Raw genomic sequence first — 26,957 nt, forward strand, 5'->3', positions numbered from 1 at the left:
TTTCCCTTCTTCCTGTGCTCCCTGTCTTTATGCTGTATAGATTAGGTGTACAGTTATATAAATATCTATTTTTCTTTTATAAAGAAGCATTTTATGGAAGTAATTTATTCCCTCATTCTGGGGAAGATGAACCGGTGCGGGCGGAGTTGTGTTTTAGACTTTTTTTTTTTTTTTTTTCTATTTGGGCATTTTTCTATTTGGGCATTTTTTCTATTTGGGCATTTGTTTTCATGTCACTCAAGCAAAGTTATTTCAATTGAAAGCTTAGTTTGTACCTGCACTTTTCTTCTTCTGTGAGCTGGGACATTACACACACACACACACACACACACACACACACACACACACACACACACACACACACACACACACACAGACACACACTTGGGGACTTTGCGTTGGCTTACATTGATTTCCTAGAGACTTACCCAAACCATAACCACTAACAGCCTAAATCTAAACCTAAACATGATTTATTATTTTCTTGTTTTGGTGTGATCACTTTCTATACATGATATAGCAGTTTTTGCATGTTTTTAATTAATATTATTCATGGCATGTTTGTATACTAACACTTGGCACTTTAAACCTCACAGATAATTACAAACCAAACCAGATACACCAGGTTTTTATTGGGGTCATTCCCTCATTGATGTTTTTCATGATTATTTCTCAGTTTTAAATTGTAATATTATTATTATAACATGAGCATGTTTTATTATTACCTTATTTATTTATTCAATCGTCTTTACGAAATATACAATTTTGTATTTCTTATGATATACCTCTATCTTAAATACAGTATTCATTATTTTCACTCAAGCATCAACATACCCACAGTCCACCTCCGTAGTGCAACAGAACCCCACCAGGACCCTGAACCCGAACCCTATACCAAATTTAAACCGAACCTTACCCTAATCTTAGTCTAAACCATAACTTACTCTCACCTTAAACCAAGTCTTCACCCTAAAATGTAATGATTGATGTGCTGAGGACAGGCATTTTGTCCCCAAAAGGAAGGTGAGTCCCCACATGAATGGTTAAACACAGACACACACACACACACACACATTCACACACACTTCCATGGGAACCCCTGCCAGCTCTGGCGAAACACAATGGCTGTTTGTCAGCGTCAGGTGTACCTACACACTATAACACACAGGAACAAACAGTGATAAAGAATGCATTGTGTTTGTGAAACCGCACATTTGTTATCCAGGAAAAAAGACAAATGTAGACTCTGATCTCAGGAGCTCATTCCTCTGACCTCCAGGTCTCATGGTCAAACAAACTTCAACTTGAGCTGGAAATTATTTTAGTTTGTCTGAATTCCTTGCCAGCTCCAGGGGATCTGCTGTGCAGCTGAACCTGACCTCTGACCTCTGTTGTGGAAAAATGAATCTGCCCAATAAAGATCAACAACCAGGATCTGCTTTTTCTCCGAGGTTTATTTCACTAAGTATTCTAATCTGCAGAGAAGGATCACCCCTGCCTTCTGATACAAAGTTTCAGACTCAGCAGGAACGACCATGAGTCCAACAACAGTCTCCCTTTTAAGGAGGAGGAACCAAAGGACGGATCATGTCCTATCTTACAAAGACAAGATGTACAGGCAAGGTCAAGATTTACAGAACACAGGCGTCATAGTCCTGAAATTATCTTATGTCAATGTGGCACTCATGTTCATATCATCTACAAACAGACATTCATTTTCGTCATAGCATAACAGTCAGATGAGGCGATGCGGATGGCGTCAGCCTGACAAATATTCTGATTATAAAGTACAAACATCCAAAATTCCCATTACACCTCCCAGCAGGAGGAATAACAGATGCTTTACCAATGTTTAAAACAATCCTCGCTACTGTTCACCTGATGTTGTAGATGAGAACGGGAGAGCACATACTTGAGGAGAAATTCAGAAGGGAAGAGATCCACTAGGTTGATGCAGCCGAGGCGAGAGGAGGGACTCATTTATTCAGTAAAAAGGTTTTTAAAAGACATATTTTTACACATTCAAATGGCAGCTGTGAATACAAATTACTAAAATTTGCTTTAATAAAACCAACAAAGCTGTGTTATGTAGCCTATAGACTACAAGCAACGGGGCTAATGGTCAATCTGTAGTTGGAGTTTCATTATAGTGTTTTGAAAAGATAAAGGTAAAAGAAACATCCAGTCATCAAGACTTCCATGCTTTTAACCGAACATAAGGGCCTTTCTCATTTCCCAGGTTGTGTCTCCTCATTTCCTTTCTCTGTCTCCTCTCCTTGCATCTTTGTCCCGTCTACGGCGATGCATGTAGAGGCGGCGAGGAACTAGGAGTCGAGGCCATTTTAAAGAGATATCAGAACATCATGTGTGGCACGGAGTGTAAACCCGTCCATCGCCTCTTTTACGGGTGGTGAATAGGCTTCCGCGAAGGACACTCCGCTGCGTCCTTAGACTAAATAATAAACGGTAGTATTTCTTCATTACGTAGAACATGTGCACGGTGTCATGTGTTCCAGGATTCTTTTAGCAGTTTTTTTTTTATTGCAAACTGATGTTTTTAAAGTGTATGTCTTTCAGTGATGCAAATCCCTTTATGAGAAAGAGCACCTGATTGATTATCACAGTCAAGTGCATCAACGATATTCGATTATTCAAGTAATTTACAAACAAACAAAAACCAGCATCATTTTGTAAACGTAATGATTGAAAAACAGATGAATGAATGATGGAAGTGACTGTTGCAGTGGAAAAGAATCTTGTGTGACTGATGCTAATGATAATGATTTTGCTATGAGAAGAAAACTGCTCTTAAAACCCATCTTATTAAACGTATTATTATTAAACTTATTTAACTTTACTCACTTCCACTGCAGCAGCTGCATCTAATTTAGCACCAGCTTTAGCTCATTGCTGTGCTCTGTTGCTGTTTCATTACTGGTGCTCATTTTATGTTTTCTTGCTGATCTTGTGTGTTTCAAGGTCACCTGAGTGACATTAAAGGCACCTATACATATATGTACAAATATATAATGATTGTTATTACTATTACTATAATTTGTCAGAATTTGATTGTTTTTTATTTTATTTTTCATTCCATCTACATCCATCGATACTTTATCCAACAGACAACAATGTGTTCCATGTTTCTGTGTCAACGTGATGTTTCTATATGATTAAAGAATACAACGTCTGTCCCTCCTCAGTTGGTCAAAGAGTTTTTCCCTCTTTGTTTAACGCTGCCTTTAGATATTCCATCACTATTACCTTGATTGATGGTAACAGTTCCCCCCCACCAACACAGAAGAACGCTCTCACTGTGAGGCAACAGTGCTGGAATGTGGAAATACAGGTATGCAGGATATTATTCACCAGCAAACAAGAGAGGCTCATGGGTTGTATTTGTCTCTGTGGGGTTAGGAGGACACTTTAGGCCGTTTCATGGTTGGAGGTGAAGTTTAAATGATCCAAGATTAACATCCGATTTCCACTCCCTGTTACCTTGAATATTTGAAGAAAAGAAAACGTGTTTTGCTCTAATGGCTCCATGGTGAACGAATAAACAAAAAATGCAGAAAAGTCTTGATCAATTGAAGTAAATGGGTTTAATAGCAAATCTATATCAAATCATCCATTACAAACTCTCACAACTGGTATATAATCCAAGACTTTATGTCATTGTGATGTATGGATGTTTGCTTATTCACAAGCAGAGAGTTATATGAGAAGATTGATACCAATCACATCTATCCCATCAATTGTATCCTAGTGCCAGCAGCTGATTAGCTTATTTTAGCATAAAGACTGGAAACAGCTACATCTGAAAATTTCAGACTACCAGCACCTCTTCTTACTAATTAACACAGTAAATCTCTTTTATTTTAAGGTAAAAGTCAAGCAACAAGCTGGAAAAGGAAGCCAACAAGGACCTGCCAAAAACTGAAGTTCCTCAATTGGCCACTTGAGGTTCCAAAACTGAGTCATTCCCATAAACCTACATGTAAAAATGCACAACTTTACAGCAGAAATATCATGTCATCAGAACGACCCGTTTTCTCTGGTCTCTACACCTATAAACTGGTCCTCCCGGAGCCTGTCAACTCCCAGAATGAGGAAAACAAGCCACTCCTGCATGGTCTCTGCAGCCCCCCCACTGGTAAAACGGCACTCCTACAGGCTGTTCAGATTCAGCCCCCGTCGTTACGTAACAAAGGGAGTCATTTGCATAGGCCGAACTCCTCTGATGATAGGAGATATCTGGGGGCTTTCATCACCGAGGTGAAGTTCAGTGTGTCCTGCAGTGAGACAGCAGTGAGATAGTGTAATAAAGTTTAACGCCTAGTGACGCAGTTACTCTACCCGCGGTGACCCGCGAATATTGCTGCCACCACCTTTAATTAACCCGGTCAGGTCCGGTCAAAGCACCATAGAACACAGGCAATCTGAAGGAAATAATAATGCTCTTTATTCATTTGACAAGTCATAAAATGTATTCACATTGGCCAACCAGCAACACAAAACCTATTGTGATTAACAAAAATAATCACAATAGGTCTGAATAGTTAAGTAAAAGCACACGTGAATAGGTAATAGGTCACAGCAGGCTATAATTCATCAAGTCATCAATTCATTGATTCAACACAGCAATAATAAATGCCACACTTCTCCAGTAATAAACTCCAATACAATTTACTTGGAAAACAGGTCACACTTTTCATATACAAACGTGATAAAAGTCAGACACTCAAATGAATACAAAAAGCTGTGGCGGCCGTAGCCGAACGGTAGTCCAACAAAACACACACGCACACAGGCACGCAACACACACATTTTAAAACCATCAGTTCATTAGGCTCAGTTCATTAGCTGCGTTATGGGTGCTGTCAGTCACTTCCCCAATTTTCCACAATAACGTATTTCACAATGTCCTCACTCACAGCTAGACATGCAGATTGCTCTGTTGATGGTTGTACAAGTCAACATTAGTGCTTATATTCTGTCCCAGCTACAGAAGAACAGGAGAGACAGTGGTTGCGTTTAATTTTTATTTACAATGTGCCGGCTACGGTCCGTGTTAGCTTGTATGTGTGTGCTTACCACTTCACATCGGACTGCTTCAGTAACAAGGGTCAGTACAAAGCTGGCTTTGCCTCGACACTGACCCTCGTAAAAGGATCTGTCCCCACCATACAGGACCCTAGAACTTCACCTGAGACACATAGGCGAGCCATAGCGATACATCCACGTCAACATTGGCGCATGCTGTTGCTAGTGTAAGCGGCATCGTCTCCGTCTCTCTCCGAGTAGGCGATGACAGACGGAGCTCATTAGCATTTAAAGGTGCAGGCACAGAAACAGCCTGTTCTCAGCAGAGCTCACATGAGCAACTTTTAGACAGCTGAAATTCAGGACCATGGATGGGTTTGGGGCAATGCATATCGAATACAGGTTTGTTGGACCTCTCACAGCTGTGTGGAATTGATGAAAATCAGTATAATATGGGGCCTTTAAAGTTGGGCATAATTTCAGTGACAGGTGGGTGTCTTCCATAGAAATAGAATAGCAGAGGAACTGGAGCTACTAACTAGCTAGCTAGCTAGCTAGCTACTACCTAGATACCGGGAATCAAACCCACGCTTGCTTTTAGGCAACAACCACACCACTGTGCAGCTTTTAAAGATTTGCACTGTTTGATTTCCATTCACAGAATGGAAACAGCCATGATGTTGTTCTATCACAGTGGTGATTCATCCTAATGTGAAACCACTAACTGATCATGATCCTCTGAGTCTGTGCTCAGACTGATCCAACCTCTCACTGCTCTTGTTCTTTTATAGCGGGCTATAAAAAAGACGACGGCACACTAATTATTAACTCATACACTCTGCAACTCTACACCACACACACAGCAAATGTTGAACTAATGGGTGGAGATGGATAAAATAAACAGCCTGTTCCATGGAATCAAGTTCATAAGAAAGCGACAACTATACAAACATACATATATATATATATACATACATACACACACACACACACACACACACACACACATATATATATATATACTGTATATATTTATAGGTTTATTACAAAATAGAACATTTGGCAACAAATAGCAGTATCCAAACATGCTAATAATGTCACTGTTTGGTTCTTTTATTACAGATATCTAGTTGATTTTCATGGGAGCGGGAGTGATTTGATTCAAGAGGGATCTGGTGTTAGCATTGTGCTGACATTACTCCAAACTCAGAGCACTTCATTTCCTGTTTACAATGCAAAGTGGAGGCAACAAATCCAAACAAATTGTCTGTGTGCCCAAGCATGATATCATTTATAGTTGTCAAAAGACTATAAAAACACATCAATGAGCCACGTTGTTACACATGTTTGTTCAGTGCACATTACAGTGATCTAGTGTGCCAAATGTGTATTAAATCCACAGCTGATATTCCCCAAATACACTATTTACTCTCATTTGGAAACTATTGAGAAATGCATTTTTTGCCCTTCATTGAAACAAAGTAACACAAATGTAAAATCATTTACATATTTTTTCCACTTTTTAAAAATGTAAAAAAAAAAAATGTATTGATGGCACATTTAAGGCTTTTATTAGTTTCTGTTTCACAATACATTCACATCTAAGATCCATCGATGCTACCGTGCCACACGGAGGAGGTCAAAGGTCAACTCTGTAACATCGAAGGCGAGATGCTGGTGCGTGGCGTCCACAAAGACCTCTGAGCCTCCAGACTGGCCGCTGGTGTGCTGGCTGTGTTTGAGAGCTTCTAGGGTGGCGTAGATGACTCTGGCCCGCTGCTCCTCAGAGGGCGGGTCCGCCCAGCGATGACACGGCAGCGACGGCGAGTGGAGGAGGAAATAGATGGACGACATGTAGACTTTAACAAACTCCTGTTTCAAAAAGTTCAAGTCTCTCTGCAAACACACAGGGAGGAAGGATCGGTTTATTTGCATAGCTGGTCTGATGTGACAATATGAACTGGATGCACAAACACATTACTCATAGTGGCAACGCCATCTACAGGTATGTACTGGTATCACACACACACTGACCCTCTGTGCTCTGCTCATGTTGGTCTCAGCCTCCAGCCAGGCACTCTGACAGAACAAAAACAATTATTGAGTGATGTGGTTTTGTAAAATCCAATCATTTCAAAGCAGAGATGTATTCAGGAAACAACAAAATTACGTTCCCATACAACTAAACTCAACTCTCAATTACATTTCCAGGGAAACCTGTTTTTCTTTTGAAACAGTTTGAAACATGTGGTTAAACAGAATTAACTAAATGAGAGGTTACAAACCTGCTTGGTTCTAACGGGACACTAAAATCAGTCTCCTAGTGAAAGCTCTGTGTTTTTGGTCCCATCCACCACCCAGACCACCTCCCTATGTGGACTTCCACAGACTTGTTTGAAATAAATTTGAAATGCAGGGCAGCTAACAGATTTTTTATAACCACTTATAAATAAAATATGTATAAGGGTAAGTAAAAATGACCATTATTATAGATGACAGCATTCTAATGGGGGTGTTGGGGGTCAGGTACCGACCCTGAGAGCATCCAGCAGGTCCAGCTGGTCCAACAGTACAGGAAAGGTAGACAGTACAGGACTGCATATCAGATCTGAAACAGAGAAAAATCTGACTTCTTTCCAAGAACTATGGCCACTGTTCATTTTGATGAGAGGCATTGAAAAGGCGTGTGTAACCTGCGTTCTGCATGGTGGGTCTGTCCATCAGCAGTGTGTCGGCCAGCAGCTGCCTGTGCAGAGCCAGCAGGTGGACGCCGCTCAGACAGTGGAGCAGAGTGTCTGGAAGCAGACTAACACATGCAGGTCAGTACATATGAAGGCACGTACACATGGCTGAGGTGAGCCGCCAATACATGATGACATCACATCATGGACGGCATGGACTCCAACCTGAGCTGCGTCCTGGTCCGACTGTTGACTGACTTCAACTTCACCATCAGTTTGGGCTGACGTCTGGCCTGAAGTATCTGCTGGAAAACACCAGCTGGAGCTGAGAGGGGAGGAGACAGGAGGCAGGAGAGGAGAGGAGACAGGAGAGGAAATGGGGAGGAGAGGAGAGGAAACAGGAGAGGAGATAGAGGAGGGGAGGAGAAAGAGGAGAGGGGAGGAGACGGAGAGGAGAGGAGACAGGAGAGGAGGAGAAAGAGGAGAGGGGAGGAGATGGAGAGAAGACGAGGATAGGGGAGAGGGAGAGGAGACAGGAGAGGAGGAAAGGACAGGAAAGGAAGTGGAGGGGAGGAGATGGGGAGGAGAGGAGAGGAAACAGGGGAGGAGATAGAGGAGGGGAGGAGAAAGAGGAGAGGGGAGGAGACGGAGAGAAGATGAGGATAGGAGAGAGGGAGAGGAGACAGGAGAGGAGGAGAAAGAGGAGAGGGGAGGAGACGGAGAGAAGACGAGGATAGGAGAGAGGGAGAGGAGACAGGAGAGGAGGAAAGGACAGGAGAGGAGAGGAGAGGGGAGGGGAGGAGATGGGGAGGAGAGGAGAGGAAACAGGGGAGGAGACAGAAGAGGGGAGGAGAAATATGAGAGGAGATGGAAGGAAACGGAGAGGAGGAGAGGAAACAGGGAGGAGAGGAGGAGACATCTGGGTGTTAAACAGGTCTGTGAAGAAACTTTCTGACTGCAATGATGAGCTCTGCTGTGTCGACTTACATCCTCTGGTGACTGAAGCCTCCACCACGACATCCTTCTCATAGGGAGTGCCGCCGTTCACCGGCAGCTCGTAGGTCCTACACACAGGTTAGATTAGATGACAAACATCACACATGCAGTCGGTAGGAGGTGGCTTTCATTGTCTCACCTATATACATTCATGCTTTCAAACTGAAAGTGTATTTAAAAAATGTGAGTGTTTGTGTCTATTTACAGTATAAGACTGTGTTTGCATGTTTGAATACAGATTGTGAGTATGTATGGCTGCATAAATGAAGTTGTTCTGGGGCCGCTCCAACTTCTTCTCATCTGATGGTATTCACCCAAACCGCCTTGGTACCTCTATGCTAAAAACTAACTTCAGTATCAGTGTCCAGTACTCGTCATGTGCCTGACTGTCATCATCACACACCCACGCTGCACTCTCTTCCTCGCCAGCGCCGCCTGCAGCAGCAACCCCGAGTACCGTGTCTACCTCTAGCTCCCCCATGCGGTCTGGAGTGCAATCTACCTCTTTCCTTGTCAGTAACAGACCCTCTTCTGTTGTGCTCCCGATTCAAACTATTAGCTCTGAAAGGATTTCTCATCAGTATGACAGTTCTAAAGCTGTGAATTATTACAATCTCATTCAAATTACTGCTTCACTTCAGCATAAAAATCATATCACTAAGAAAATTCCCCCTGCTGTTGTTAATTCTCCTATCTCACCCACAGTCTCACAGATTACTACTGTGATCACTGCCAGGAAATGTATTTCATATTTGTCTCGCTCATCCACTGTTAATCCTTTTAACCTATTACCAGTGTCCACACAACCTACTATATCTCAGTCACCAAACATAGACCATACTCCAATCCTACTTAATAATCCACAATATTTCAAGCAAAGAAAAGGCCTAGGACTAATTCACCTGAATATAAGAAGCCTTCTACATCGTGATAAACTAGAACATTAACATTAAAATTCTCCTGTCACAGTCTGATCCTGAGATTTTAGTTGTGTCTGAATCTTGGCTGAAAGAATCTGTCAGTGACTCCTCAGTAGCTCTGGATCACTTCAACATCTTCAGATGCGACAGGGTTGGCAAAGGAGGTGGTGTGGCAATATATGTCAAATCAAACCTTGAGGTTTCACTCCTAAAATCTGTCTCCATCCTAAAATGTTTTGAGCTTCTCATTTTGAAGGTTGCTCTGGGGAAGAATAGTTATTTTTGTGTTGTTGGTGTATATAGGCCTCCTTCAGCTGACTCAAGCTCTGATGATTGTCTAGCCTAAATACTTTCCTTATACTTGGACTTTGAAATGATTGTGATGGGTGACTTTAATCTTGATTGGTTGAGTGGTGCCTCAAATTACCTAAAAGAGGTTAGTGGGAATCTTGGCTTATGTCAGCTTGTTAGTAAGCCTACCAGACCAAATCCTAACAATTATTCACGGTCTACCCTTATTGATTTGATTTTCTCGAACAATAGTAATAGAATCTCTGCTTGTGGTGTATTTGACCAAGGTATAAGTGATCATTGCCCCACAGCATGTGTCAGGAGCATACAGTTGCCAAAAACAAAATCACACACTGTTAAAAGGAGGAATTTCAATAACTTTGACAGCCAAGCTTTCCTCAATGACCTTGCGTCGTGTAATATTGAATCAAACATCCAAGCCACTGACCTCCAAACTGCTACAGACAGCTTTGTGATGACACTTAACTCGTTAGTAGACAAACATGCTCCCCTTAGGAAAATTAGAATTAAGAACCGAGTAACACCCTGGTTCTCACAGGAACTGTCTAGCTTGTTCAAGGACAGAAATTTAGCTTGGTCTCGTGCTAGACATTCTGGTAACTCTCATGACTGGCTCACTTTTCGTCAGATTCGTAACCGCTGTACTACAGCTGTGAGGAAAGCTAAAACCAAGTATTTTGATTATCTAATCTCTAACTCTTCTTCCAACCCTGCTAAATTTTGGAGTGCAGTAAAACTACTTAAACCTAAACTTTCCAGTGCTCTGCCAACACACCTGCGTGTAAATGATTGTGATGTCTCAGGCGAAACCAACATCTGTCAAGCATTTAATAGACATTTTGCTGATGCTGGCCTTCTGTTCGATCAGAATTTCAGCTCCACTGTTGCTCCACAAATTATCAGCTCTGATTGTTTGTTTAACCCTTGTTTCTCTCTTAACCCTGTCTCTCAGCAAGAGGTACTACACCAGCTACTATTGATTAATCCTAGAAGCTCTACTGGTGAGGATAATTTAGAACCATTTTTCATCAGACTGGCAGCCCCATTTATTGCAGAGCCACTCAAATACATATTTAATCTTTCCATCTCCGCTGGCAAATTTCCCCCTGTTTGGAAATCCGCCCATGTCATTCCCCTGCACAAAGGAGGAGACAGGGATAACCCAGACAATTATCGTCATATCTCTAAGTTACCTTACCTTGCAAAAGTGCTCGAGACATTGATAAACAATCAACTGAAGGGCTTTCTTTCTCGATACTCAGTCCCCAACAATCAGGATTTAGAGCCAATCACAGTACAACTTCAGCCATCACTCTGGTAACCAATGACATAATCACAGCATTAGACAAGAAAAAACACTGTGCTGCTTTATTTGTTGACTTGTCGAAAGCATTCGATACAGTCGATCATCAAATACTGTTGAATAGTCTACTGTTGAATAGGCGCCAATGTGTAAAGTCTGGTCATTTTTGTTCTGAATTCCTGCCTGTAACCAAAGGTGTGCCACAAGGCTCTGTCCTGGGTCCTGTCCTTTTTACCATTTATATCAATGATATTCTCTCTTCGCTGAATGACTGTCATGCCCATTTGTATGCAGATGACACTATTCTATATTGCATTGCTGACTCTGTACAGTTACAGGGTATCTGCAGGTTTCAGCAAGTCAAATTTAAGACTTTTTAAGACCTTTTTAATACCACCTTGAATTAAATTTAAGACCTAAAACCCGCGATGGTGGGGGGGATCCCGCTGTATTACAACCCAAGCATAGCATGTGTGTCACTCAATGAGACTCCAGCCAACCTCGGAAATGGACGTCTTCCAGCCAACTGACGTTGAATTTGCACTTACCCATTGTCGCAGACTAGCTAGCAAGCGCGCAGACATCCGTTTATATACGCAGCTAGCAAGAAAGTAGCCTCTCTACATCTCCTTCCCGAAAAGTCCCGCGAGAAAAATAAAATAGTCCTGCCCCGACAAATTTAAGACCTCTGAGTTATTTATTTAAGACAAACATGTGACATTTTGGACGAATTTAAGACTTTTTAAGGCCTTAAATTTAGAAAAATGAATTTAAGACTTTTTAAGACTTTTTAAGACTTTTTAAGACTCCGCGGACACCCTGAGTTAGCCACTGAGAAATTGCAACTCTCATTTAAATTTCTGCAGGAGGCTCTTATTAATTTGAAATTGGTCTTAAATGCAAAAAAGACCAAGTTTATGCTTTTCACTCGTTCCCGAAACCTGGTTTCCAATTCACTTAGATGGCTCATCCATAGAACGAGTCACTGAATATAAATACCTTGGTTTCTGGCCTGATGAAAAGCTAACTTTTAAATTGCATATAAATGTCCTTGCCTCCACTCTGCGACAGAAGGTTGGCTTTCTGTACCGAAACAGAGCTTATTTCCCATCACTCAGCAGGAAAAGAATTGTAGAATCAGTCTTTTTATCAGTTTTGGACTACGATGATATCATTTACAGACATGCAGCAGCTACAACCCTCAAACCTCTGGATTCCATTCATCACTCTGCTCTCAGATTTATAACCGGGGATAGATATGACACTCATCATTGCTTACTCTATGAAAAAGTTGGTTGGTCCTCCCTTTCTGACAGACGCATGAAGCACTGGTATGTTTATCTTTAAGGCCCTTACTGGTAAACAGCCCCCATACATCTCATCTTTATTAGAATGGCGCTCTGGATCTTATTCTACTCGCTCTAGTGGTTTATTATTTCTTAAAGTCCCAACTCATGGAATACTCTCCAACTTACTTTGGGGCTGGAGATTATTCCTACTCTTGCTGATTTTAAACATATGGTGTCTGACCTTTGTAAATCATCCTGCAACTGTTATTAAATGTAATTGTTATGTTCTGCTGCTGCTTGTAAACTCGTCGTCCCTGTAAATGAGGGAAACCTCAGTGACCAACGAGTTAAAATAAAGGTTTAAATAAAAAAAATGAAAAATAATTATGTACAACATTTTTGTGTATGTAGGAGCCAAATTTCTCATTTCAGAATATGGTGAATTGTATTTTTGTTAATTAGAAATTCAGTTTATCAACTTTCTTTGTCAGTGGATGTATTAATATGTCATGTAATAGGTATATGTCATTATGGAAATCCAACAAAGGGCCTTGCTTGGGGCTACTCCCCTTTACCCCCATGTTTCCCCTTTTTATTTACCAATTCTATATCAGGGGGCGGAGCCAGAAATCCAGTGGCCCAGATAGACTTGTATCACTTAAGAGCTCAGCTTATTCACTGAACCTCTTTTTGTTGTTTATTTATAAGTATAACAAGCGGTTGGAGCTCTTTTACAAAATATACTTTGCTTTCAAACATCACATCTCTGTAATTTTTGTTTGGACTGCAATCTGAAGCATGTCTAACTGCATGTTGGTTCATAGGATTGCCTGCATACTGTTTGACTTTATTGTGAGCTGGGTGACGTGGAAAGACAAGCGGCTGCTTGTATTACTGCACGCACCGACATATACAGTATGTATGTGTGTACCTGTTGGGGAGAGGATTTCCAGCGTCATCGGTCAATTTGAGGAAAGTCCAGCCGCAGCTCAGGTCTCCTCTCTCGCCTGTCGACTAAAACACACACAAGATGGGAGCTGCTTCTGGGCAGTAGTTTTGTATGTGTGTGTGTGTGTGTGTGTTTGTGTTTGTGTTTGTGTGTGTGTGTGTGTGTGTGTGTGTGTGTGTGTGTGTGTGTGTGTGTGTGTGTGTGTTTATCCTCACATTGCGTATGAAGGTGACTCCCAGTTCAAAGAGGATACCGAGGTCTGGGGATGCAGAGTTGCAGCGGAGGAAGCAGTCTCCGTCCAGGAGGGCAGGGAGGATACCCGTCAGCTGGAGCAAACACAAACACTCGGATTCAAGCTCAGTCTCAAACTCTAGATTCATTTTAAGTAAGGTGAAAAAATATCATTAAGTCTATGCAAGAACACATCAACATCCATACTTATCTGTAACTGCTTATTTTCACTCTACTTAAAGCACACAGTGGACACGTAAAGTAACCTATAACATCTTTATAATGCATTATAATAATGAGTACAATGCATTATAAAAATATTACAATGCATTACAACTATGGGAATTATAATCCACTAAATTGTTATGAAATATTATGATACTTGATCTTATGTCATAATAATAATGCTTTATGATTTGTTATGACAATTGATATGAAGCATAATTCAAATGTATGCTGCTATGCTATGTACTGCTTATAACTATAATAATACAGTATTATAAGCAGATTATATGCATTGTAGGCAGAGGGTCATCAGGGGAAAATGTGTTTCTGATTAAGTTCATGTTTTGTTTTGTTTTTTATGGTTTTCAGGTTGTGTAAGATTGCGTAATATTCCCATCCTCCGACCAGACATCAGAGACAAACAGCAACATACCCTTGGAGAGAAGCTCCAGGTCTTGGGGCTCTTGGCGTTGTAGGTTGCTCTCACTGTGTGGATGTTACTCAACACCTGAAACCCAAGTACGACTCCTTTTAAAGACCAAGTCTAGACTGACTCTCACAATGTAATTGAGCTGTGTCGTGAACAAACCAGAGTTGTCTGAGATATGGCATGTTCAAGCTGAATAACCTAATAAAACAAATCACAGACTGTAACACAGCAACTGAGAGAAATGTAGGCTAATAATCAATACATCAACTGTTTTATTAAATGTACACCCTGGGTAAGGAAGTACAACATGAAAGAAAAGCTGTATGTATAGACCAGAAATACTCCACCTGAGTTCCATCAAAGGCACAGAGGCGGATGTGTCGGCTGAGGACCTGAACTCCGACCCCGGGACTAGGAATCATCCTGCAGCTCCACAAACTGAAACTGATACAAGTCCTGACCTGCCGACCACGAACCTACCACACAGAAATATATATATACAGTATATATATATATATATATATATATATATATATATATATATATATATATATATATATATATATAGTTAAGATTTCTTCAGTGACATGGTGGTTTTACTATTGCACTAGGTGGGGCTACAGCCATATAGGGAGTAATATGTATTTTGGCTGTTTTTGTAGTCTTTTGTATCTCATGTCCAAGCAACAACAGAGTGATTCCTATGTTTTGAATGTTATTATCATGGTGTCAGTGATGCGTTTGTTTTTGTTGGGGGTTTCTGCACAGATCAGACCTTTTATTTTTGGGTTCATAACATGTTACTAAACTCACGATAATGCAGGATTACTGCTGCTGCTTCCTAATGGTTAAAAACACATTGGGTCTTCGTAAAACGCACATCATGCATGTTTTTATTTGCACATAGAGCATATAGACCATGTGAAAAGGACCTAAGAGCCAGTCTCACCCTGCCAGTGTCTGGATCCAGGAAGAGGTCACTGAAGGACAGCTGTGATTGGCTGAGCTCGGGCTGAACATAGTGACTCCCTCTGTATGTTATACCTAGAAGAAGACACGAGAGGTTACTGCTTTGCTTTTAAATCACAATAGTGACCAGTTAAAGAAATACTGGTCAATAATTGGTTGTGAAGATGTTACTTAAAGGGATAGTTCGGAATTTTGGACATAAGACCTATTTTCCAACTGAGCCGGTTTGTTCGAGACGTCTGGAGACGTTTTCAAGAAATTTCATTCAGTTCTTCTAGTTGCCGAGTTCGCTTATGCTATGGCTAGCACAAGTCAATGGTTCTTAGCTAGACAGGCATTAAAAACAGTCTTGCCGACTCCACAGTGCACCCGGGGCAAATCAATTAAAACACTAGACTGTCGATGTACATATCTGTGTTGATAGAATAATATTTGAAACAAAACTAACCTCGCATCGCATGAATCATCCATTTTTTGAGGAACTAGTTTCTCAGCAGCAGCGGAACTTTACTTTGCTCCGTCGGACTCAAAACTCTAAGATGCGCCGCCCGAAATACTGCCCGTAAATAGGCAATCGAACCGGCCCAAACTGTCGGCACTTATACCCCCAAGGCTGTCTGAAAAGCCCTCGTAGCTCACTCAAACACCGGGCAGCCCACGGCCACGCGAAGCCACAATTACGCACTGCGAACCCGGACCACTGCTCCGTCCGGAGAACCGTAAACCCTCGGAAGCGTTGCGGGGATTCCCTCCGGTAAATAGACACATGAACACCGACGAATAGTCGGGCCTCGTGCCCTCAGAGCTGGGTGAAAAGCCGTTGGACCGTAGACCAACACCGGGCAGCGGGCGGCTCCGTCAATCCACACATGCGGACTCTCCGTCGGACTCAAAACTCTAAGACGCGCTGCCTGAAATACTGCCCGTAAATAGGCAATCGAACCGGGACGAATTGTCAGGACTCATGCCCTCAGACCTGGGTGAAAAGCGCTTGGACCACATGCAAACACCGGGCAGCCCACGGCCACGCGAACCCACAATTACGCACCGCGAAACCAGACCTCTGCTCCGTCCGTAGACCCGTAAACCCTCGGACACGTTGCGGGGGATTCCCTCCTGGCACCACCAGTCTCTGTATGTTCGGTCCCGGTTCTCAGCTCCAGCGGGGGCTATCTCGGTCTCCACAGACGCTCGTTCACGTTCTGCCCTTTGAGCATCCCTCTCGTGCAATTCTTCCTCTGTATATTCAGGCTCGTACAGGTACGGTTGGGTTTGGGTGGAAAAAAACTCCTCATCAGAGTCTTCAAAAGTTTCAGTATATTCTCCAAAAGTGTCCATTTCTGTGAGATTGAAGAAACTAGCACTGCAGGCTACTCTGCGTCTGTAGCAATGACAGCAGGTAAACAAACTATTATAGAACCGGTAACTTATAAGTGCTAGGTGATATCAGTCCGCCGCTGCCATAGCCTACTAGGAAGTATGACACGCTGCTGCTGCTGCTGAGACATAAATCCTTAAACATGCAAGGTTGGTTTTATTTCAAACATTCTATCAACACATATGTACATCGATAGTCTGCCGTTACAATGGATTTGCCTCGGGTGCACTGTGGAGTCGGCAAGACTGTTTTAATGCCCGTCTAGCTAAGAACCGTTGACTTGCGCTAGCCATAACATAAGCGAACTCGGCAACTAGAAGAACTGAATGAAATTTCTTGAAAACGTCTCCAGACATCTCGAACACACCGGCTCATGGTTTGGAGTAAAATGCACCCGAGGTAATTTCCACCATGACATCCAGCCAAATATCCCTCGGAAGCATTTTTAGCGATGGTCAGCATATCAGCTGAATGGCTTAGTACTAGCTCGATGGTACATCTTGATTATCTCGTAAATTACCCCACTAATAATGCATGGAATGTGACCAAACTTCTGCAGTAGTACACATAGGGTCTGTACTCACAAAACGAGGCATTTGAAAGTTTGTAAGTACATCAGGAGTTTATTTAAAAGAACACTTGCCTGATAGCTTCTATCCTCGGCTACTAACGCTAACTAACGCTACCACAGCATAGACGCTTCTTCCGTGTTAACACTTGTTAACCTGATAATAGAAGCATTTATAAAAATGTGTTGACCTGATAATACAAGCATTTATAAAAATTCAGCTAAACTTTTTAATACTCTCGTGTGAAACTCGCGTCATGGCATCGGCTGGGTAAACACGGAAGTGGCGTCTACGCTGCGGTAGCGTTAGTTAGTGTTAGTAGTCGAGGATAGAAGCTATCAGGCAAGTGTTCTTTTAAATAAACTCCTGGTGTACTTACAAGTTTGGTAACATTCCATGCATTATTAGTGAGGAAATTTACGAGATATACCCACTGTACCATCGCGCTAGTACTGTACCATTCGGCTGATAGCCCTATCTTGACCAATGCTGACCATCGCTAACAATGCTTCCGAGGGGGTATTTGGCTGGATGTCATGGTGGAAATTACCTAGGGTGCATTTCACTCCGAACCATCACTTTAAACTCTGGGAAATTGTGTGTGTGTGTGTGTGTGTGTGTAATGACCTTCCTCCACCAGCAGTTTATTGAGAGATGATGGTCTGAATCCTGACGGTATAGCCCCCATGGCAGAGAGCACATCTGTTGCATCGATCTGTCGCACACACACACACACACACACACACACACACACACACACACACACACACACACACACACACACACACACACACACACACACACACACACACATACACACACACACACACACACACACAGTGTATTTCATATTCTATGACAGGAGAATCAACAGCAGCACTAGTTGTAGATGTTTACCTCGGTCAGAGCCTTTCTGACGGTGCTCCAGTTGGAGTGTGGAGAACTGCTGTGGAAGAACAGAGGAAGTGAAATTACACTAATTGATAATTGACTAATGTGTCTCTCATTCTTAAAGGGCCAGTGTGGAGCAATTAGGGGATCTATTAGTAGAAATAGAATTTAATATTCATACCTAAGTTTTTTATTAGTGTAAAATCATCTGGGGTGAGTGGAGGGGTATTCAATCTGCAACCACACCAGTAAATCACCTCGACTCTACATAGCATGACCCACTAACACCCCCCCCCCCCCCCCCAAAAAAAAAATACCTTACCTATAGCACTCTGATCGTAGCACTGTTGCTCTTGAAGTACTAGTTTACTCAGATGACCACCTAACACTTGTTCTATTTTTGGCTCTTACTTTATCGGCAATGATACGTTGTGGTTTCTTTGTTTCCTTCTTTTGACAAATGTACTTATTGTAAGTCGCTTTGGACAAAAGCGTCTGCTAAATGACCTAAATGTAAATGTAAATGTAAATCCTTCACACTACTCCTTTACTCTCACTATCTACAAAAAGAAAAAAGCAGAACCTCTGTTTGTCTCGCTCATCAGTCGGTCCTTCGCCATCTTGCTCTTCCTCCTCCTCACTGTCATCATCATCACCATCTTCATCATCTTCGTCATCATCATCAGCTTCTTCTTCTTCATCATCAACACCAGAGGCAATCTGCAAAATGAGTTTTATCTAAGAGTGTGGTAGGCCTATTGGCCGATATAGAGGCTTCATCCCGCCCCTTCCAATGTGCCACACTGGACCTTATTTCAGAAAGAGTATGTAGGTAGTCAACGGTGAGGGACAAATATTTTTTTAATCCTGTTTGATTTGTACCACGAATTACACATATGATTTTTGTCAATTTAAAAGATCATTTTACAAATCAAGAAAGTCTGTCGTGTGTCGTTGCATCATTTAGTTCGGTGTGAAACCGCTCAAAGAACTACATCTCTGGTCTCACACAATGTACCTCATTTTATAGTAAGTCTGAAACCTTGGTATGAGAACAATAGTACGTGAGTTGCATACTATTACCATTGAGATATTACAGCAAACAATGGACACTACGACAATCCCACAATGCAATGTGGGATATGTACAGTATATATGCAATGTATAACATTGGCATTTATAACAGACAATGGCTTACAGCTCTACAATGTAAATATAGCTCTTCAATGTTAGTATAAGATTCTACTTAGTTCTGACTGACTATGATTCTCACAAATCCTCCTTTGGCCACATGAGGCTGACACGGGTTACCATGGTTACATGTCTCCAATCGGCAAGGAGGCTTTCAGGAAGTGACCCACTTCAATGCGTCTAAAAAAATACAAACTACTGTTTATTCACACAAATATATGTTGAATGGAAGGAAAATCATTTAAATGTACTGCTTGCTGCTTGTTAGTCAAGTGTGAAATAATCTAAACAGCTGACATGTTTGTTGCTAGCTGCCTCAGCTATACAGTCTACTAGCACGCGTCACCGCTGCCCGATCCAGTTATTGGAGATGGTATCAGTTCTAGTGTTAACATCCCGAGTTTCACCACATGCATTTAACATGAACAACACAAGGAGGTTTAATGTGACGGGTGTACCTTCAGGTAGGTTTTTGGAACCACTCCTCTGTTGCCTCCTGAGTCCTGAGCCAGCCACCATCCGTCCGCTGTCTTCCTCATAATCCTCAGCACATCCCCCCTCTGAGAAAAGCAAGGAAGACAGTCACGTCACAGAACATCCTTCATGCAACACCGACAAACAGACCTGCTCTGGTTCAAATGCAAGAAGTGCGTCGTTGACGAGCTTGTCAGGAATATGTGATTTCACACCGTTTCCCTTTCTGTCACACAGAACTCTAGCTACGTCGACAGACCCCTGCATGCCGCCCACCTGTGCTTCACCTCTGTCTGAAACAGGAAGTACTTCACCTGGACAGACAGATCTCCTTCCTGCTCTCCTTTGAAATCACTGAGGGCTGTGTAGATGTGAGGTTCTGACTGGGAAGCCTGTTTCACAACTTCATCGTCATCTGCGTCGTCATCGCCACGGTCTTCTTCTTCGTCATCATCGTCATCGTCGTCGTCGTCATCATCATCATCATCATCATCCTCATTATTATCTTCCTTTGAAACATTGCTGTAGATCAAAACATGGTAACATGACAAACTGAAGTGTCAAACTATCGTTTTTCTTTTTCTCTTTTTATACTCAGCTTCCAGATTCAAATGCATTGGATGGGACTCACTTAAAGGGCGGGGCCATTCTTTTGTTTTAGGTTTAATATCATTCTGCAGCTCCCCAGTGGTCTTTGTGTATTCAAATACCCAGATTTAAATTTCAGTTGCAGTTTTGTATTTGCCACAAACTCCATTGATGAAAACAGTCAGTTTACATTGCAGAACACAAGAGCATACTTAAATAAATCCCAAACTAATCCTTTCAGTTATTTCCAAAATTAGCTCAGCTAACGGTGTTAGCGTTCACAATATTCATACCCTTATTGATTAGCGTACTTTAGGCTACTGCTCATTGGGAAAAAAAGATGGGAAAAGTATGCAGATGGATGCTGTGAAATTGATTTTTCTCCGCAACTCATTCACAAAAGATGAATGGAGATTAAACGTGTTGTGGTGTAATTGAGCCACTGCAGCAAGAGATATGATATGTACATGTTAATGTCATGTCTCTTTTTTCTTTGTGACTGACCCTGCAGTGCTGGGTCCTGGTGGTGAAAGCTCCAGAGAAAGTGTATTCAAATGCTCCAAGACGTCCTGCAGCCGTCTCTCCCCTTCCTGCTTCCTCTGATCGTAGTTCCCCACTGGAGCCAACTCATCCGCCTAGAAATCAAGCAGATTCATTTAGCTCCAATCTACTTTAACAGAACAGACAAATATGAGCAGTTTGATGTTGTTGTTCTTTGGAAATTGTATTTTGTCTATTATTTAATCAATAATGTACAGAAATGTAGATTTACTTTAACTTGATTTGGGATTAATGTTAATTTGCAGGATCAAAACAACCGAGTTCGTCTAGCAGTTGAACTGAATAATTGTATTAAACACATATATTCCAAAGAATAGATTTAATAATTGCATCATGATTATCAGACAGCACAGCACTAACCTTGGTCAGTTTTTTCAGTGTCCTCTGTGTCTTCTCTCCCGACATCTGCAGTTCTTGACACCTGATTGAATTAGAGATTTAGACAAAAAAGACAATTAAAGTCAACTGAATCATTAATGGGATAGGAAAAGGGAGTAGGACTGAACACCCTTCAACAGTTTCAGTGCTGGACTGGATGAGGGTCCTAGTCTTGTCAGCAAGTAAAGCTAATTTCGGAAACAGTGATGAGGCTCCATCACAGCAGTTTACCTGCGAAACGCCTCTTCAGTGGATCCATCCCGACTCTGCAGATCCTGCACCAGACCGTCAACCTGTGTGAACAACGACATGAACTGGCTGTGGATCAGGGCTGTTGAATTGTATGCATCGTGAACTGTTTCTTGGGCCGTCGCATGTCCCACTTGAGTGATTAGCTTTGCTAAAAGATACAACTAATCTGCTTCTCTCTTCAGAAAATTCACACTTCTATTATTTTTTAATGAGAACCTATACCAGACTTGTATACTTACTGCTTTACATTACTTTTTTAAGCCTTCCTCAAGGATTCGATCATATTCCACAAGACACTGATGTCATGAGCTTGGGTTTTTGTTCGGCAATTATCCTGTTATATTTTGGAGTTTCCTGTATCGTGTCTCATATTTGTTGGACTTCCTGTCTTTGTGGCTTTCTCCTTTTTTCTGTGTATCACCAGAGTGGTTTTGGTCTCATCAGCCCTGCTCGGTTCCCTTTGCTTCCACCAATCAGCTTTCAGCCTGCTCTCGCGTCTGAACACCTGTATCTTGTTGTCTGACTAGTTAGTTGCATATTAAGTCTGTGTCTTTCCCTGGAAAGTGTCGGTCAACTGCGTCAGTCTTGTGTCCATGTTCCTTGTTGTTTGTCCTTTACACTTTGTATTTTCTCAGTTGAACCTGCCTGACTCCCTATCTACATTTAGGTCCTTTTTTTCAATTCCCTTAATCAATATTCATTGAAATACAGAGGACTGTCTCTTTGGAACAACCTTCTTTCACCATCGACATTGTCATTATTAAAAAAAAAACATCTGAAAAGGACTTTATAGAGGATTTATAAGACTCCCTGTGATGCATATCAACTTGTAAATAAACTTCTGTGTAAGTTGTACATTTCTATTTTGCTATTACTGCTAATACTTTAATCTTTTCTTTAGGGCGTATGGTATCTGTAGGGAAGGTGCCTTCATAAGACATGCTTTGCTTTTAACCTCTCCTGTACACTGTTCACCTTTTTTATTATGTGCAAATACATCTACTTCATCCATACATTTTACAGTGTGTATGCTTGATGTTTAATAAAACCATTCTGTTCTATATTCTGAATGTTTTTGTTGGCCACAAAACTACAGGCCAGCCAAGGAGCCTACAAGTCATTTGAATGGGTTTTGTCTTTGTGTTGTGTTCAAGTTCACCGAATCTCCTATACTCCTGGCCAATCTTCATTTTAAAATAAAGCATTTTAATGTGTCCCTACGTCCTCAGGATGTAGGGACACACGTGTTATCTGATTGTATTCTTGAAAATTCGGCATCCACGCCATTAACCGAATGAAAACGATTCACGTCTACTTTTCCTTTATATTGTTGACTGACCGACCAACCGTGATTCATCTCCAGTCAGTCATCTCCAGTCAGCTATGCTAGCACAAGGCACATCTGTGTAGGGCGTCTAATGGGCTTTCAGTTTATAATACAGTTGTTTATTATACAGTTGCCCGAGACGTAACTTCCACACACGCAGCTGCTCTAGTCCAAGATCGGCTGGTTAGTGTTCACTACTGTCTGTTCAGTACATTGATTTACTGCTAGTCTAAAGTTCAAACTGCTGTGGAGTAAAACATCGCGACGGAGAAACACAAAGAAGAAGCCATTCTGTAACAAACCTGCTTTTTGAGTTCGTCCACTTCCCTCTGGACAAGCTGCAAAGGTCCCTTTCTTTTTGGTGGCATTTTAACGCTGTTTTATGGGGCATATTAGCCCATGTGTTAGTAGAGCACCTAGCTAGCTGCTAGCTGACGCTACACGTCCACTGGTCGCTAGGCAACCGGGTTCTTCTTCAGGTTTGGGCTTGACTGGATCTTTTTATATTACATATAATGTATTTATCGTCTGTAGAATAATATCACAGCACGTGTGTTTTAATTCTGTTTGTATATAAATGCATAATTTAGTTAATTTCACATTAATATTGACATAATCTAACACGCTTTCTTCCCGGATGTATTCTCGATTGACAATACGTTACTGCCACCTACTGGACTGGAGGAGGAGTCGCCGCAGGGAAAAAATCTTTGGTTTTTGAAAGCGGCTGGCATCCAATGTATTGCATTACTATGTACAATACTTGTAACTTAAAGCTTCTCTGATTTGCTGCTGCACAACTTCTTCTGAAACTTCCACAAGAGAAATCTTGAATTCCCCTCTAACCGATCATTCCAGTTAATTACCATGTCCATCACATTAGATCCCCCACATAATAATAATGATAATGATAATGATAATGATAATGATAATAATAATGATAATAAATAAACAAGTATTAGTGCAAACTACTATTTTCAATGATTTCTCAACAAAGAGGATTTTTATTGTTTCTGCATAATCATGTAGTATTCTGTTAGTGGGTGTAATTTATTTTATTTATTTGTATTGTTAGACACTTTTCATCTTTACAGTTTGAATCATTGGAGTGACTTCCAACAAATCAATATTTTCTTTAAAGAAAAGAGTGAAATTCATTCACATGAAAATGTTTATTTTATAACATACCAGTTTTTAAGGTATACAAGAGGGAATGGAAATTAGCAGTTTGCTTCAATACATATATTTTTATTTTGTCTGTAGTCATTTACTGTGCTATTGTTGAAAAGGGATTCCGTTGGATGAAATCTGTAACCTCACCATTAGATGCCACTAAAGACCTTACTTTGTATGTTGTCAAACATGCTGCCTTCAGGTTCTCCACGTCAGCTTCCAGTTTTGAAGTTGTCATAATTCATCATAATTATGATTTCTAAAAAGATTTCCAGCGCTGCTGTAGACGAAGACGTACAAAATGAGCTTCCAAGACCTCTCAAAATCATATTTTTCAGAAAGTACTAAATTACGACGTTTCGGGTGGAAGTGAAGGCAGCAAACACTACTCCTCTCCATCCGCCTCCGGTGCTCCGGCGTTATGTCACTTACCTGTCATGGCCGCCCCCGTAGCGCTCATTCAAGGGGCCAGCAGAGGACTGGGGTTTGTATTCTGCAAACACATCTTACAAAATAAAACCACCGCTGCCGTTATAGCGACATGTCGAAATCCGGAGGGAGCGGCCGAACTGCGGGGGCTGTCCGGCCAGCACCCGGGAAGACTGACGGTCCTCAGGCTGGACGTGAACCGGGAGGAGGACATCCGCGAAGCTGCAGCTCGGGTTAAAGAGAGCTTCGGGCGTCTGGATCTAATCGTCAACTCCTCGGCCATGCTGCACCCCTCCGGGAAAGGAGAGACCAGCCTGAGAGAGGTCTCTGCTCAGGTACGGTGCTGTGGCAGTTTAAGATGCGCTCCCACCATGACACGTCGAATAAAACGGTTCTGTCTGATGAGATGTGCTCTACTTACTACTACTACTATTACAACAACTACTACTACTACTACTACTACTACTACTACTACTACTTAAACATATGATGTAATGCACATTTAGTTAGTTGGTGCTATTAAAGGAGTCAGTTTTAACTTTCATGCAACGTCCTTGGGCTCGCGATAGGACATTGTACTCTCACGGGACCCTAAATACTGATCCACGTTCCAAACCTCGTGAACAAATTTGCTATTTTTAAATTAGATCATTGTTTATAAGTAAATATATCACAACATGGTAAAGCACCAATGTATTGGACAAATAATTAGGATCTGACTTTAAAATCGGCATTAATAAAACCTACTCAGCCATATTAATTTAAACTTTTCTTTTAGTTTTCAACCTGTTACGCTTCACTCAAAATACACCATAGACGACAGCAGGAGGCAGTGTTTGTAATGTTATTAAGTGCTGCTCAGTCCATCATCCACATACTGTGAGAGGCTCTTAATTGACCACACATTCACATATCTGTGTGCTCGGGTTTTACTGGAAGTCTACATTAAATTGTTAGATTTTTGTACTGAGTTTGGTGCCGTTGCTCTGCAGTGAAGTAGGAGGGAGAATATTTCCTATGCTGGTTCTTTGAGCTCCTCAGTGTGCTCTTACTATCCTTCGTCTATCCAGCGGTCCAGGAAACCACCCCACATCCATCCAGCTTCACCAAATACCCACCCTATCTTTTAATTCGTCAAAGCATTGTTCTGCATTGATTTACGTGTTTTCCCTCTCAGGGCCTCATTTCCACCTTGACGACCAACACCGTGGGCCCCCTGGTCGTGGCCAAGCATTTTGCCCCCCTCCTGCAGAAGGGCGGAGGTGGTTTCGGTCAACAGCCTGCAGAGAAAGCCAAGCAACACAGTGCCATCATCGCCAACATCAGCGCCAAAGTGGGATCCATTGGCGACAACGGTTGGTATCGCGTTGCTGGTGGTTACTCCATGCTAATGTATGCGTACTAATGTATGCATGCTAATGTAGTATGGTCCGCACCGCCCTCATCTCAGGTCTCGGTGGTTGGTACAGCTACAGAATGTCTAAAGCAGCTCTCAACATGGCTACCAGGAATCTGTCTATAGAGCTGAGCCGCAGTCGACCCAAGGTACACCTTACAGTTGCATTAACGTTTTCATGCTTCTAAACCCACGGCCCTTTATTTCACTGAGCGTTCATGAGCTTGTGTCTGGTTTTCCCAGGTGGTGTGTGTGTCCTTGCATCCAGGAACCGTCGACACAGACCTGTCCCGGCCATATCACAGGAATGTACCAAAGGACAAGCTGTTCAGTGCCGAACTCTCTGTGAAGCATCTGATGAGCATCATAGACATGCTGAATATTGAGAAGACTGGCAAGGTGTTCAGCTGGGATGGGAGTGAACTTCCTTGGTAGAGGCAGTGGATGGACAATCTCTGCGCCGCTTGTCTTGACGTTAAATCTCTCAGACCGTGCAATAAGATGCACCTTACACTGAAAAGAAGGTTCCTGGTGAAGTCTGAACTGTCAGAGATGGACCTCTTCCACTACCTCACAACCAAACTATATTTCTCCTTCTTTCCATATTTTCCTTATTGTTGAATAAAATCTGTTTTTTTTTTCAGCTAAATCATGCATCAAATCATCATGATGTGGTTTCACTGAGAGATTTTTCTTTTGGTATAAAATGGTAAATGTTTACAAGCCAGGGCTTGACAGGATGGGTTGCTGTTTGTTTGCCATCGGTAGCAACCACTTTCTAATATATAAACAATAGGGACAGCTCTTTAGCTGTAGTTTTATCTATCAAGAGAAGGGATGATTTTTCCTTTTAACGGGTTCTTTGAGGAGCAGTCGTACGCTGCAGGTCTTATTTACAGGAGAAGAGGAGTGAATTTAATACCATATGGCTGGATAATGACTGAACTCAATGCTGTTAAGGGATTTTTAAAACATTGACCTTATTCTTGCCATGTTGAGGCT

The 26,957-nt window shown here is 41.8% G+C and overlaps 2 protein-coding genes across 4 annotated transcripts; one reads left to right on the top strand and one right to left on the bottom strand.

The window, feature by feature from the left end:
- Window positions 1-6,094: 6,094 nt before the first annotated feature.
- On the bottom strand, window positions 6,095-23,425 carry nphp1 (nephronophthisis 1). 3 transcript variants are annotated; one of them, XM_084020975.1, is made up of 20 exons: window positions 23,260-23,424; window positions 21,610-21,671; window positions 21,361-21,421; window positions 20,944-21,074; window positions 20,166-20,373; window positions 19,836-19,937; window positions 18,770-18,906; window positions 18,193-18,238; window positions 17,923-18,010; window positions 15,329-15,423; window positions 14,727-14,855; window positions 14,383-14,457; window positions 13,709-13,819; window positions 13,476-13,558; window positions 8,712-8,788; window positions 7,950-8,049; window positions 7,737-7,849; window positions 7,578-7,651; window positions 7,078-7,122; window positions 6,095-6,939 (listed from the first exon to the last, which is right to left on the bottom strand). In XM_084020975.1, the coding sequence occupies exons 1-20, from the start codon at window positions 23,323-23,325 to the stop codon at window positions 6,661-6,663; spliced, it is 2,082 nt and encodes a 693-aa protein (XP_083877101.1). In that variant the 5' UTR covers window positions 23,326-23,424; the 3' UTR covers window positions 6,095-6,660. The 3 variants fall into 3 exon arrangements, with proteins under 3 accessions (XP_083877101.1, XP_083877100.1, XP_083877102.1); XM_084020974.1 differs by having other exon boundaries at window positions 18,193-18,241; XM_084020976.1 differs by having other exon boundaries at window positions 6,801-6,939; window positions 7,737-7,838; window positions 18,193-18,241; window positions 23,260-23,425.
- A 1,120-nt stretch (window positions 23,426-24,545) lies between these two features.
- Window positions 24,546-26,569, top strand: LOC311021051 (C-signal). Its single transcript, XM_084021362.1, has 4 exons — window positions 24,546-24,894; window positions 25,737-25,914; window positions 26,010-26,104; window positions 26,199-26,569. Exons 1-4 carry the CDS (start codon window positions 24,568-24,570, stop codon window positions 26,388-26,390), a joined length of 792 nt encoding a protein of 263 aa, XP_083877488.1. The 5' UTR covers window positions 24,546-24,567; the 3' UTR covers window positions 26,391-26,569.
- The last annotated feature ends 388 nt before the right edge of the window (window positions 26,570-26,957 follow it).

The sequence above is a fragment of the Eutrigla gurnardus genome, assembly GCF_963514095.1.
Source record: "Eutrigla gurnardus genome assembly, chromosome: 11".
In the NCBI taxonomy this organism is placed as follows: Eukaryota; Metazoa; Chordata; class Actinopteri; order Perciformes; family Triglidae; genus Eutrigla; species Eutrigla gurnardus.